Genomic DNA, 13,843 nt, shown 5'->3' with positions numbered 1-13,843 from the left:
CCTGATCTTAAGGGTATTGCTTTTAATTTTTGCCCATCGAGTATGATGTTGGCTGTGGGCTTCTCATAGATGGCTTTTATCATGTTGAGGTATGTTCCCTGTATTCCCACTTTGCTGAGAGTTTTGATCATGAATGGGTGCTGGATTTTATCAAATGCTTTTTCTGCATCCATTGAAATTATCATGTGGTTTTTCTCCTTTTTGTTTATGTGATGAATCACATTGATTGATTTACGAATATTGTACCAGCCTTGCCTCCCCAGAATAAATCCCACTTGATCATGGTGAATGATTTTTTCCATATATTGTTGGATCCGGTTTGCTAATATTTTGTTGAGGATTTTAGCATCTATATTTATCAGAGATATTGGCCTATATAATTTTCTTTCATTGTGTTGTCTTTGCCTGGTTTTGGAATCAGAATTATACTCACCGCATAAAATGAGTTTGGAAGTCTTCCTTCCTCTTGAATTTTTTGAAATAGTTTGAGAAGGATAGGAGTTAGTTCTTCTTTGAATATTTGGTAGAATTCAGTTGTGAAGCCATCAGGCTCCATACTTTTCTTTGTTGGGAGTTTTTTGATAACTGTTTCGATCTCATTTGGTATAATCGGTCTGTTTAAGTTCTCTGATTCTTCCAGATTGATTTTTGGAAGATTGTATGTTTCAAGGAATTTGTCCATTTCATCTAGGTTGTCTAGTTTTTTGGCATACAGTTCTTCATAGTATTTTCTTACAATATTTTGTATTTCTGTTGTGTCAGTTGTTACTTCTCCACTCTCATTTCTAATTTTATTTATTTGAGTCCTCTCTCTCTTTTTTTGGTGAGTCTAGTTAAAGGTTCATCGATCTTGTTTACCTTTTCAAAGAACCAGCTCCTAATTTCATTGATCCTCTGTATTGTTTCTTTAGCCTCTATGTCATTTATTTCTGCTCTGATCTTTATTATTTCCTTCCTTCTACTACATTTGGGCTTTACTTGCTGTTCTTTTTCTAGTTCTTTTAGATGCAGGGTTAAGTTGTTTATTTGAGCTTTTTCTAGCTTCTTGAAGTGTACCTGTAGTGCTATGAACTTCCCTCTCAGTACTGCTTTTGCTGTGTCCCATAAATTTTGAGTTGTTGTATGGTCATTGTCATTTGTTTCTAGGAATTTTTTTTATTTCTTCTTTGATCTCATTCTTAATCCATTTGTTATTTAACAACCTGCTATTTAGTTTCCATGTGTTTGAGAATTTTTGAGCTTTTCTGTTGTGGTTCATTTCTAGTTTCATGCCGTTGTGATCGGAGAAAGTGCTTGATATGATTTCAGTCTTCTTAAATTTGTTGAGACCACTTTTGTGCCCTAACATGTAGTCTATCCTAGAGAATGTACCATGAGCACTTGAAAAGAATGTATATTCTGCTGCTTTAGGGTGAAAAGTTCTGAAGATATCTATTAAATCAAGTTGATCTAGTGTGTCCTATAAGTCTGCTGTTTCTTTGTTAGTTTTCTTTCTTGAGGATCTATCTAGTGATGTTAGTGGGGTATTGAAATCCCCTACTATTATAGTATTGCTGTTGATCTCGCCCTTTAAATCCATCAAAGTCTGCTTTATATATTTAGGTGCTCCTATATTAGGTGCATAGATATTTATAATAGTTATATCTTCCTGTTGGATTACTCCCTTTATCATTATGTAGTGGCCTTCTTTATCTCTTACTATATCCTTTGTTTTAAAGTCCATTTTGTCTGATATAAGTTTTGCTACCCCAGCTTTTTTTTTCATTTCCATTTGCATGAAATGTTTTTTTCCATCCTTTTACCTTCAATTTATGTGCATCTTTTGTACTAAGGTGTGTCTCTTGTAGACAGCATATGTGCGGGTCCTGTTTTCGTATCCACGCAGCTACCCTATGTCTTTTGATTGGATCATTTAATCTATTTACATTTATGGTTATTATTGATATGTAGTCGTTTATTGCCATTTTATTCTTTAAAGCTGTATTCCTTTTTTGCTATATTCTTTTCCCACTTTGATCTGTTTAAAACAGGCCCCTTAACATTTCCTGCAGCATTGGTTTGGTTGTAATGAATTCCTTGAGTTGTTTTTTGTCTGGGAAGCTTTTTATTTCTCCTTCGATTTTAAATGATAGCCTTGCTGGATAAAGTAATCTTGGTTGTAGGTTCTTGTTCTGCATTACTTTGAATATTTCTTGCCATTTCCTTCTGGCCTCAAATGTTTCTGTTGAGAAGTCGGATGTCATCCTTATGGGGGCTCCTTTGTAGGTGATAGCTTTTTTTTTCTCTTGCAGCTTTTAATATTTTCTCTTTATCACTTAGCTTTGGTATTTTAATTATGATGTGTCTTGGTGTAGGTTTCTTTGGGTTTCTCTTTAATGGAGTTCTCTGTGCTTCTTGAACTTGTGAGAGTTTCTCCTGCATTAATTTAGGGAAGTTTTCAGCTATGATATGATTGAACAAAGTCTCTATCCCTTGTTCTTTCTCTTTTTCTTCAGGAACCCCTATGATGCGGATGTTATTTCTCTTTATGTTGTCACAGAGCTCTCTAAGAGTTTCCTCAGACTTTTTGAGTCTCTTTCCTTTTTTCTTCTCTGCTTTCTTGCCTTCATTCAAGTTGTCCTCTAACTTGCTGATTCAATCCTCAGCTCTGTCCATCCTGTTTTTAATTCCTTCCATTGTGGTCTTTATTTCTGATATTGTATTTGTCATCTCTGACTGATTCTTTTTTAATATTTCAATATTTTTTATACTTGCTATTTCTTTATTTAGGTGTTCATATTGACCATCCATTGTTGTTCTAAGACAGGGGTCCCCAAACTACGGCCCGTGGGCCGCATGCGAACCCCTGAGGCCATTTATCCAGCCCACGCCACACTTCCAGAAGGAGCACTTCTTTCATTGGTGGTCAGTGAGAGGAGCATAGTTCCCATTGAAATACTGGTCAGTTTGTTGATTTAAATTTACTTGTTCTTTATTTTAAATATTGTATTCCCGTTTTGTTTTTTTACTTTAAAATAAGATATGTGCAGTGTGCATAGGGATTTGTTCATAGTTTTTTTTATAGTCCGGCCCTCCAACAGTCTGAGGGACAGTGAACTGGCCCCCTGTGTAAAAAGTTTGGGGACCCCTGTTCTAAGATCCCTAAGCATCCTTACAATCATTATTTTGAACTCCACATCTGGAAGTTTGATTATTTCCATATCACTCAGTTCATCTTGTGGTTTCATTTGAATTGCACTTCTTTGTCTTCTCATTATCTGTATTTGGGTGTTTTGTTTGTAGAGTTGGTTGAGTCTAGGCTTGGTGTTGTCTGCTTCCAGTTTTCAATTGTGTTATTTCTAGGTCTTCTTGGGTTGGTATCAGCTACTATTTGTAATCCACTTTCGGATTTGGGCAGCTTTGAAGTCTTGATTTGTTTGTTTTATTTTTTTTATTTTTATTTTTTTGTATTCCTCTGAAGCTGGAAATGGGGAGAGACAATCAGACAGACTCCCGCATGCGCCCGACCAGGATCCACCCGGCACGCCCACCAGGGGCGACGCTCTGCCCCTCCGGGGTGTCGCCCTGCCACGACCAGAGCCACTCCAGTGCCTGGGGCAGCAGCCAAGGAGCCATTCCCAGCGCCCAGGCCATCCTTGCTCCAATGGAGCCTTGGCTGCGGGAGGGGAAGAGAGAGACAGAGAGGAACAAGGGGGTGGGGGTGGAGAAGCAAATGGGTGCCTCTCCTATGTGCCCTGGCTGGGAATCGAACCCGGGTCCCCCACACACCAGGCCGACGCTCTACCACTGAGCCAACCGGCCAGGGCCTGTTTGTTTGCTTAACAGGTGATAGTCTTGTTTACTGATCTCAGCAGGGGGCTTCCTTGAAACTGTATCCAGGAATGCGATGGGTGTAACCTGAGACTCTGAAGGCCTCTTCCACCAACTAATCTCTCTGGGGGCAGGGTGTTTTCTCAGCTTCAGTAGGGGGAGGTATGTCTCAGATCTCCATGGAGACCTGAGTTACTGCCCCTATTCCCCACTTCTTGTTTTCAGCTGTGTCTTGTTGCACTGATTGGAGCTGGAGAGATGTCTGGAGATCTCTGATCCAGAAGCAATTCAGTTCTGTTTTGTGGAAGGATCAGTACCTCCCCCAGCTATGGCCGTCTCCAGCACGGATGAGTCAGCTTTTTTAGGTCGTCTGCTGCATTCCTTTGCCCCTCACAGTCTGTCCCTCTCTCTCTCCTTTCCACTTGGGAGATAAGCTGGTCTTTTCAACACACCTCACTCCCTGGTTGCCAGGCAAGTGGCTGTGAGCAGTATTTTCTGCTCTTTTCCCTGGAGTGAGATCCTCTCTGGGCTCTCAGCCTCAAACCTCCCCCCCCCCCCCGTTCCTGTAAGCAGGGGAGATTCAGGCGCTCTCTACCAGGTTTGTTGTGGCTTTTTCTTTGCTCTTTGGTTTTTGAGAGCTGTTCTTGTAGTCCAGAGTTGGTTTTTCATGCTGATTTTTCCTAAATTGATTTGTATTCTAGTTTAGTGGTGAGAGCTGGGCATCTGTGCGTCCACCTACTCCGCTGCCATCTTCAGAGGCTCCCAGTTACTTTTTAATGATTAAGATTACTAAATTGTTTCTAAACTATATAATACAGGATTTGAGATACAGTAAAATAAAAAGTAAGGATAAAGATTAATTCAGTGCTTAACAAAATAAGCAGTACATCTAATTTGAGGACTTCAGGTTGAAATGTAATAATTGGAAAGATAAATCATTCTAATTCATGAGCTAACTCTTGGTAATGCAGGTCTGTTTTATAGAATGTCCAGTTCTGAATAAGAGTCAGGTCAATTTCCCATATTCCCAGGCTTGATGAGTATTATCACCAGCTTACTCAGTTTCCCAAGCCAGAAGTGAGTCACTTTTGACTCTTAGCTCTGCCATAACTTATTGTATATTGCCGTAGCTTATTGCATATTTCTGCCCTAAATTATTACTTTAATGAATCATCCAAGCTGCCACTAAAATATTATTTCTTATATACAGATCTACATGTATTTTTATCTTTAGAGTAAATGCTAAATTCCTTAAGATATACAAATCCTTAATGTCTTAGACCCTGAAAACTTTTCTAGCTTCATTTCTACAAACTCTTGAAAGAGGGAATGTGGTAGAAAGTCATATTTGGTAGAATTTTTTTGTATGAAAGTGTACACTTGAAAATTTAAAGGTTATTTGTGTCAGAACTTGTGATAATTAACTTACAGATTATAATTTTACAAATCTAGTTTTAATCAATTATACCAGTTTAAAAAGGCTGTACAGACTCTTAAACAATTATAATCGTAAAGTCATTACCTCTTCCAAAAATGTTTTTTAACACCACTAAATAAAGTGACTAATAAAATTGATTTGAAACACAATGCTGCCTGGCTTGTGGTGGCTCAGTGGATAAAGCATCTACCTGGAATGCTGAGGGCACTGGTTCGAAACCCTGGGTTTGCCCAGTCCAAAGCACTTAGGACAAGCAACCAATGAGCAACTAAAGAGAAGCAGCTATGAGTTGATTCATTTCATTCCTCCCCACCCCCCAGTCTCCTCTTTCCGTGAAATCAATAATACAATTTTTAAGAAATAAAAAAGGCCTGACCTGGGGTGGCACAGTGGATAATGCGTCAACCTGGAATGCTGAGGTCACCAATTCAATACCCTGGGCTTGCCTGGTCAAGGCACATATGGGAGTTAATGCTTCCTGCTCCTGTCCCCCTTCTCTCTCTCTCCACCTCTCCCCCCTTCCACCTCTCTAAAAGAAATAATATTTAAAAGAGAGGAGAGAGAGAGCCTGACCTGTGGTGGCACAGTGGATAAAGCATCGACCTGGAATGCTAAGGTCACCAGTTCGAAACACTGAGTTTGCCTGGTCAAGGTACATACGAGAAGCAACTAGAATGAGTTGATACTTCCTATTCCTCCCTTTGCCTTTCTCTCCCTCTGTCCTCTCTCTAAATTCAGTAAATAAAATCTTTTTAAAAAGAAAAGAAAAAAAACTAATACAGACTCTTAATTATCCTTGTCTGTCAAAAGAAAAATACAAATAAAATATTTCATTTGGGGAGGTTCATAAAGTATATTAAACAGTATATCATTGGCCCTGGTAGAGCGTCGGCCTGGCGTGCAGAAGTCCCAGGTTCAATTCCCGGCCAGGGCACACAGAAGCACCCATCTGCTTCTCCACCCCTCCCCCTCTCCTTCCTCTCTGTCTCTCTCTTCCCCTCCCGCAGCGAGGCTCCATTGGAGCAAAGATGGCCCAGGCGCTGGGGATGGCTCCTTGGCCTCTGCCCCTGGCACTGGAGTGGCTCTGGTAGCAACAGAGCGATGCCCCGGAGGGGCAAAGTATCACCCCCTGGTGGGCAGAGCGTCGCCCCCTGGTGGGCGTGCCGGGTGGATCCCGGTCGGGCGCATGCGGGAGTCTGTCTGACTGTCTCTCCTCGTTTCCAGCTTCAGAAAAATACAAAAAAAAAAAATAGTATATCATTGCACACACAATGGATCTAAAATGGTTTTTACTGCTTATTAGATGTGCTCATATGTCTGAAATGTTTAGAAGTTAGCATTCTGCCAGCCCTACAACTTATCAATGTGAATCCCCTTTTCTTACTGTCCCCATATATACTCTTCTTAGTTTTCAAACCATTCTTGCACCTACTGAACCCCCTTTCTCTTCCTCACACCCACATTTTTATTATTTCCCCCCTTCCTTTCACCATCTCTTTTTCTTCCATTCTCCCTTCTGTCCCTTCTCCTTCCTCTTTTCCTCAGTCCCCAATTCCTACCCGTCTCATTCCCTCTAGGTTGACGCAGACCTCAGCAGTGGAGATTCCTTCATTCCTAGTCTGCATGATTTGTAGTTTGCTTTCCCAGGACTGTGTGTATCACGTATTTAAACAGGACTGTAAATAACTCTGTGTTTGCAAACATCCTTGTTGACCTGATAGCAGATTCTACCTCTATGACCAGCAAGCAGGGAGCCCTCTCCCATGTGTAATTTTTCCTGGTTCCCAGTTACATAATGACTTACCTTTCACTTACATGGGAAATTTCTGTCACATTAAAGGAAAATTCTCTGTATTTGGTAACTTTGGATCTTGAACTTTTATCAAAAGTTTATCTTCACAGTTTTATAATTTTAGCTCCCATTTAATTACTATGCATGACTTGAACTATTCTTTGCTTAAAGGCTAAAGGATTGATTATTGCAGATAAATTTAACTTCTTAAACCTTGTATTGTTCACAGAAAATCCAGTATCCGTGCTAGAGTCATCCATGAAGTCTGTTTCAATCTCAAAAGAGACAACCACAGTGGCACAAAGTGCAGCCCAGGTACTGATGTGAAATGCTCTGTAAGGGATAGTCATTCCAAATTAAGTAGAAATGGAAGTGCCATTTTACTCATGAAGGAATATTTGGGTCACATTTTAGCTTCAAAAGCACATTTATGGGCATTCTTAAATGTGTTATTGTGAGTCTACTTACTGACACAATTAAAATAATTTAATTGAATTTTCCAGAAGCTATAGAAATTAAAACAGATACAATTTTTTACTCAACAAGTTGGAAAAAAATTTTATTTATTTTTTTAGGTAAGAGAATGGGAGATAGTAAGACACACTCCTGCATGCACCCTGACTGGGACCTACTCGGCAGCCCCATCTGGGCCAATGCTCAAGTACCAAGCTTTTTTTAGTGCCTGACGCTGACATGCTCACTGGGACCAACCGAGCTATCCTCAGTGCCTAGGGCTATCCTCAACTGAGCCACTGGCTGCAGGAGGGGAAGAGGGAGAGAAGGGGGAGAGGGACGGGTAGAGAAGTAGATGATCAATTACCTTGTGTGCCCTGACCGGAAATCAAACCCAGGTTGTCCATATGCCTGGCCAATGCTCTATCCACTGAGTCACCGGCCAGGGCCAGAAAAGATTTTTAATAGCAATAGCCATTATCGATACAGTGAAGGGAAATGGGTTCTCATATACTCATGCTTTTCATGTAAATTAGCACAATGTTTGGAAACACAGTTTGGAAGTGAGATGGACTATCCAGAATGTCTGGGACATAATCCATTCTGGATTAGTGATGTTCCAGAGAGTAGCAATCTTAACTCCAAAGGAAGATCATGCTTGAAGAGACTGGGTCCAGCCTTACATATTCTTGAAGCACCCTTTGTTCTTATGATTTTGATAAATGGATGGGAGAATGGAAAATAGTATATTGTAGAACTGTAAATTAACCACTTTAAAATAATTAGAACCCACCAATTCAGCTTGCTAAACTTTTCATAAATGTGTTTTAGGTTCCTAAACCCTTTGAGTACCTGCCCCCTCTCCCAGTACCACCAGCTCTACTGCCCGAACTGGTAGACAAACTTCGAGACACACTTCCTCCCCAGAAGCCTGAGCTCAAATTGAAACGGGTGCTGAGACCCAAGGGCATTGCCCTGACTTGGAACATCACCAAAATCAATCCGAAGTGTGCTCCTGTGGAAAGCTACCACCTCTTCCTGTGCCATGAGAATCCCAGTAACAAACTGATGTGGAAGAAAATTGGAGAAGTTAAAGCTTTACCACTCCCAATGGCCTGTACTGTATCTCAGTTTTTACCTTCCAACAAATATTATTTTGCTGTCCAATCAAAAGACATTTTTGGGCGATATGGACCATTTTGTGATGTAAAATCTATCTGTGGGTTTTCTGAAATTTGTATCTAAAAGAAAAGACTTGAATAATTATATATTGTACTATATTTTGGGAGGTTTTTTTTTCATATTTAAGTTGTTTACAATGTTCTTCTAACACTATTTTCTGTCTTCAATGACCAGTTAAGATTGTGAACCCTTTATATAGGGACAGCCCACTTCCCTATGTTATAGTGGTCTCTAGTTTCATGAATTTCTAATTCACTAACTGCTTCCAATGGATATATCCAAAACATACACTATCATGGATCCATGTCACTAAGCTGTGCTGTGTACAATACTTTTGGTGACTATGGAGCTGCTGCTGCTATCAGAAGCCCTAGGATACAAGCAACCACCATTTCCTCTGTTAACAACCAAATTTTGGTGACCTCCTTGTGGTCATTATAGGTACAGGGAAAACCAGCTCGTTACTGAGGACAGATCATCCCTGGGTTACATCTCCAGCAAGCTTCTATGAAGATGTGTTCCCACTCTGTTGAAATTCTAAGGGCTATTTGTGCCCCCACCTCCTTTTTTTGTTACATCAATCATTTGGGGAAATAGTCATCTGTTCACATACCTATATATACAATAAAATTAGTTAAGCACTGTTTGCTGTGTACACAAAACATTCAGCATCTTTTATAAAAGCTTTAGCCAAACCTGCTATTTTAGTTGAGAAAAATGGAATTGTCTGCCTTAGATTTAAGGCTTTAATTTGCTGGCTCCCTAGTGCTGCCCTTTGCTTATTTCCTGGCTACCATTATTACTTAAAGAAAGAATCTAACACTGTCCTGTGCATCCCTCTACCGGAGAGAGTACTGGGTGGAACTGGCTATAGCCCACGGAACTCAACAAGTGAACAGACTTGCTAAGCATAAGTTAAGGCCCAATGGGACAAACTGGGACGCTGAGAACACAAACTGTTAGTGTGAAAGATAGTCTATTCAAGAGGCATTCTTTCTTGGTACATTATGACAGTTCAGGCCTCAGAGGTGCTGGGATGTTTTTGAAATGAACAGGAATTAGTTATCCTTGGCATTTTGTGGATGCCTTCACAGCTTAAGTCATAAATAAAGCTGTTATTTTTCAGTCTCCTCTGTCTTTCCTTTTTGAAACATTACGACTAAAAGAGCCAGATTCTGAACTGAGTGTGGTGCGATGAGCTGCCCTCTCTGAGGTCCCACTTCAGGCTCAGCCAGGAGGGCACCCCCCAGCACAGTCAAGGGCTTCTCTTGGGGGAGAATTGTACTCTTCAGTTGGCATAACTAACGTTCACTCGCTAAGTGAAGCCCAAAGACTACACCATAAACAAGGCTTTGGTGTGCAACATGAAAGTGAAACTACATCCCCAACATGCACAACTGCAATGCTGATAGGCGTAACCTTAGGTGCAGTAATAGATTGGAGAAAAGATGAGAGCAAGCATCTTTGTAGCGCAAAAGAATGTTTTGCCTTTAGGAAGAATCGGAGTGTATGACCAATAGTTGCAGCCATCACAGCCGCCTGGCCCGTGCAGGTTCTCATCTGATTCAGATCGTAATGAAACAACCGAGCCAGGAAATGGTGGGCCCTTTTCTTTATTCCTAGTGTCGCAATCATCTGGCGCAGAAAAACACATGGGCACCAAAACCCACTCATTCAGAGCTCACAAAACTGACACATCCAAGTTTTCCTAGAATCAAGGGCCCTACTAGCCTCACTCAGTCCCCTCTGCACGCCTCCATCTTGCTGCCTGCCTCTCTGCAACCACCACGTGGCCTCTCTCACCTGCAACAATGTGGTCTCCTCTAAAATGGCCTCCTAGCTCCTTTTAAAACTTTGGGGTAAAAATCCCTCCTCCAGCACAGTAGCATAACCAAGTCCCTTCCCAAGCAGGAAGGTAATTCACTGTATCACCTCGGTGATGGCCATTCACGTGGGTAGCACCATTTTTAATAAAAGTGAGCAAAACCAGAAAATAGAGATTTTACAAACTTACTTGCCCAACACAGAGTCTCCGATTAGTGCGCCAGAAGAGAGCTAGCCTCAGGACAAGAAAGGTCCAGTACATAGTGCAGAGAGCAAACACCCCATCCCAGCCCAGGAAACACTGTATTTTTGGCGAGAAAACTTGATGCCTCCTAACTGATGAGCTAAATTGAATAAATTGAGAAAAGGCTATGGGGTAACGTGTGGAATCACCAGGGAATTGAAAGACTCAGGCATGGGGAACAGGAAGGGGGGGAGAAAAACCACTTTGCAACAAATTCATGAGGTTTAATTTAAAACCTGAGACAGTTTATGCAATTCATGTTCTACCACATAATTATATGTTGACATTTGTCCACACCTGACCAGGCATGGCACAGTAGATCAAGCATCAGCCTGAGACAACCAGGTTCAAAATCCCAAGGTCGCCGGCTTGAGTGCGGGGTCTCTGGCTTGAGCCCAAGGTCACTAGCTTGAGCAAGAGGTCACTGGCGCAGCTGGAGCCCCCTGGTCAAGGCACATATGAGAAAGCAATCAATGAACAACTAAGGTGCTGCAATGAAGAATTGATGCTCCTCATCTCTTTCCTATCCTGTCACTATCTGTCTCTCCCTTCCTCTCTCTCTCTCTCTCTCTCTTCCCCTCTCTTTCTAAAATCAATTATAAAAGAATATGCCACATTGGTTTAAGGATTATGTTGAGCTGAAGGTAACTGAGAAACAGAAAACACAGGAAGAGCTCTCTGACCTCCACCACCCCCTGCCTAAAATCAAGGTATAACAATATAAATTAGTAAAGATGACATAAATTTCCACTTGTAAAGGTGTTCCCTGCTCCAGTACCAGGAAGACCCTAGATCAGTGGTCCCCAAACCCCAGGCCGCGGACCGGTACAAATCCGTGGGCCATTTGGTACCGGTCTGCAGAGAAAGAATAAATAACTTACATTATTTCCATTTTATTTATATTTAAGTCTGAACAATGTTTTATTTTTTAAAAATTACCAGATTCCCTCTGTTACATCTGTCTAAGACTTACTCTTGACGCTTGTCTCGGTCATGTGATACATTTACCTGTCCCACCCTAAAAACTGGTCTGTGAAAATATTTTCTGACATTAAACCGGTCTGTGGCCCCAAAAAGGTTGGGGACCACTGCCCTAGATGACAAAGAGATTAGTCTGCATAACAAACCCCAGTAAACAATATTTACTCTGCATTTCCTAGTGCCCTGCCCACAACTACCACCTCCAGGAGCTCCAAATTCCCTTTGTCTTGTCACTTCTCCATAATGTATGGCCCTTTGTTTAAGCCCTGGAGTCATATCCTTTCTTTAGGGTATCATTTATTTCTCTGAAGCCCCAGTGCTTATAAAACTAATAAAATTTGTATTCCTTTTCTCTTGCTAATCTGCCTTTTGTCAAATTGGGGCTGCATTTATTCACAGAATCTGAGAGAGAGAAGTCTTTGCTCCCCTGCAGTGGAAATAGGAAAGGTGGGACAAGCAGGTAAATAGCCCCACCTGCTGGGATCCAAGCCTCCAAATTCACAGGCATTACAATGCATGGAAGGAGATTTTAACAACCTGGCTATTTAGATGGTAACAAAAATTAGCTAAAATTCAGACTGTCATTGAGGCACCTTAGTATGAACCTAGGAAAACTCCCTGGCAAGTGGAATGAGGAAAGAGCCAATCAAACGGCAAGAACAGCTGAGCAATGAACAGCCAAGCTGACAAATCACAAGACTCCATCCCCCTGTAACCAAAGACACCAAAGAGCAAATGAGTTAAATCACCTTAAAACCCCTCATCTTTTCCCTCTTGGGGACACAGATGGGAGCTTTACCCTTGTCTCCTCATTTGGCTGCTTCTCAAACTTGTAAGGTCAGCCGAAGGAGGACACCCAAGTTCAGGTAAGAAAAGTTTATAGGGGGTCACGTGTCGGGCTGACTCCAAAGGCAGAGGTCAGCCCCGGGTGCTTCAGAACTCCCTAGAGAAAATTGCCTCCACTCTGGTAAGAGTCCAAGACCAATTTGATTCCCTGGCCACTGTCGTGCTACAAAATCGCCACAGCTTGGACCTCTTGACGACGTAAAGGGAGGTATCTGTGTTTTTCTAGAAAAACAGTGTTGCTTTTACCTCAACCAGTCAGGGCTGGTTAGAGACGCAGCAACAAAGCTAAAGGAATGGGCTCAACGATCCCTGAAAGACAACATGGGTCCTGGGATCAGTGGCTCCGCTGGGTGTCTTGGTTATTCCATTTATTGGCCCACTGTAAAGCCAGTAGCCACAGCCACCATCACAGCCACCTGGCCCATGCAGGTTCTCATTGGATTCAGAAAGACGGTAATGAAACAACAGAGCCAAGAACAGGTGGGCCATCTATCTTTATCGTAGCTTGCACCCAATGGGCAAGAAATACACACAGTGGGAAAACACTTCCCTTTCCATTCACTGCTCCTAAAGCCACTGACTTACCCGAGTTTCCTAGAATCAAAGGTTTCTACCTCACCAGCCTTATTCACCTCTGTTCCCCATCTCCTTCTCTCTGCACAAACTCTGCACAAACTGGCTTCTCTCAGCACTCTGTCATCTTGGCTGTTTCTCCTCTCCTCCATGTGGCCTTTCTCTGCTCTACTCTCTAATGCTAATCTCAGGAACCGAGAGAGAGCAAGCTCCCGGTCTGCCCCACTTTATAGTGTAGAAATCCAAACCTTTAATCCAATATACAAACAAGAAAGTCTCTGATACAAAGTCACTTAGGGTGGGAAAGGCTTAGTCTTAAAACTAAGCCTTAGGCTATAACGACCCTGCCTGCTTACAGCCTGTCCCCCACACCCAATGCAAACTATGAGTGAGCAAACCTATATATCATATTTACAAACTTATTTGACCAACATCCACTCACTCTCATTTTTGTTATTCTAGCATGTGGTCCCTGTTACCTGCACTGTTGGGCAGATAAAATGTATTATGCTCACTTTGTTAAAAATAGCGCTGCCCATGTGAGGCCGTCGCCCAGGTGATATTAATGTGTGTTGAGAATCCTTGTAGCCTGGGGCTTGGTTTTGGGATTAAGCCTTTCCCACCCTTTTTGATGTGGGGTGGTACAATCCAATCATGCCTCAGAGAAGTGACTTTGTATTAGAGACTTCCCTATTTTGTA

The 13,843-nt window shown here is 41.7% G+C and overlaps 1 protein-coding gene across 1 annotated transcript in view; it reads left to right on the top strand.

The window, feature by feature from the left end:
* The window catches only part of ATF7IP2 (activating transcription factor 7 interacting protein 2), a 79,762-nt gene extending 70,389 nt beyond the window's left edge, over window positions 1–9,373 (top strand). The window contains exons 10-11 of the mRNA XM_066379975.1: window positions 7,270–7,355; window positions 8,325–9,373. Of these exons, the coding sequence (XP_066236072.1) occupies window positions 7,270–7,355; window positions 8,325–8,738 (500 nt within the window). The 3' untranslated portion in view covers window positions 8,739–9,373. The remainder of the gene's footprint in view (window positions 1–7,269; window positions 7,356–8,324) is intronic.
* Window positions 9,374–13,843: the final 4,470 nt, after the last annotated feature.

The sequence above is a fragment of the Saccopteryx leptura genome, chromosome 4, assembly GCF_036850995.1.
Source record: "Saccopteryx leptura isolate mSacLep1 chromosome 4, mSacLep1_pri_phased_curated, whole genome shotgun sequence".
NCBI lineage: Eukaryota > Metazoa > Chordata > Mammalia > Chiroptera > Emballonuridae > Saccopteryx > Saccopteryx leptura.
Note: the sequence above shows the minus strand (reverse complement) of the source record. Positions and strands in the feature narration are given on the sequence as shown.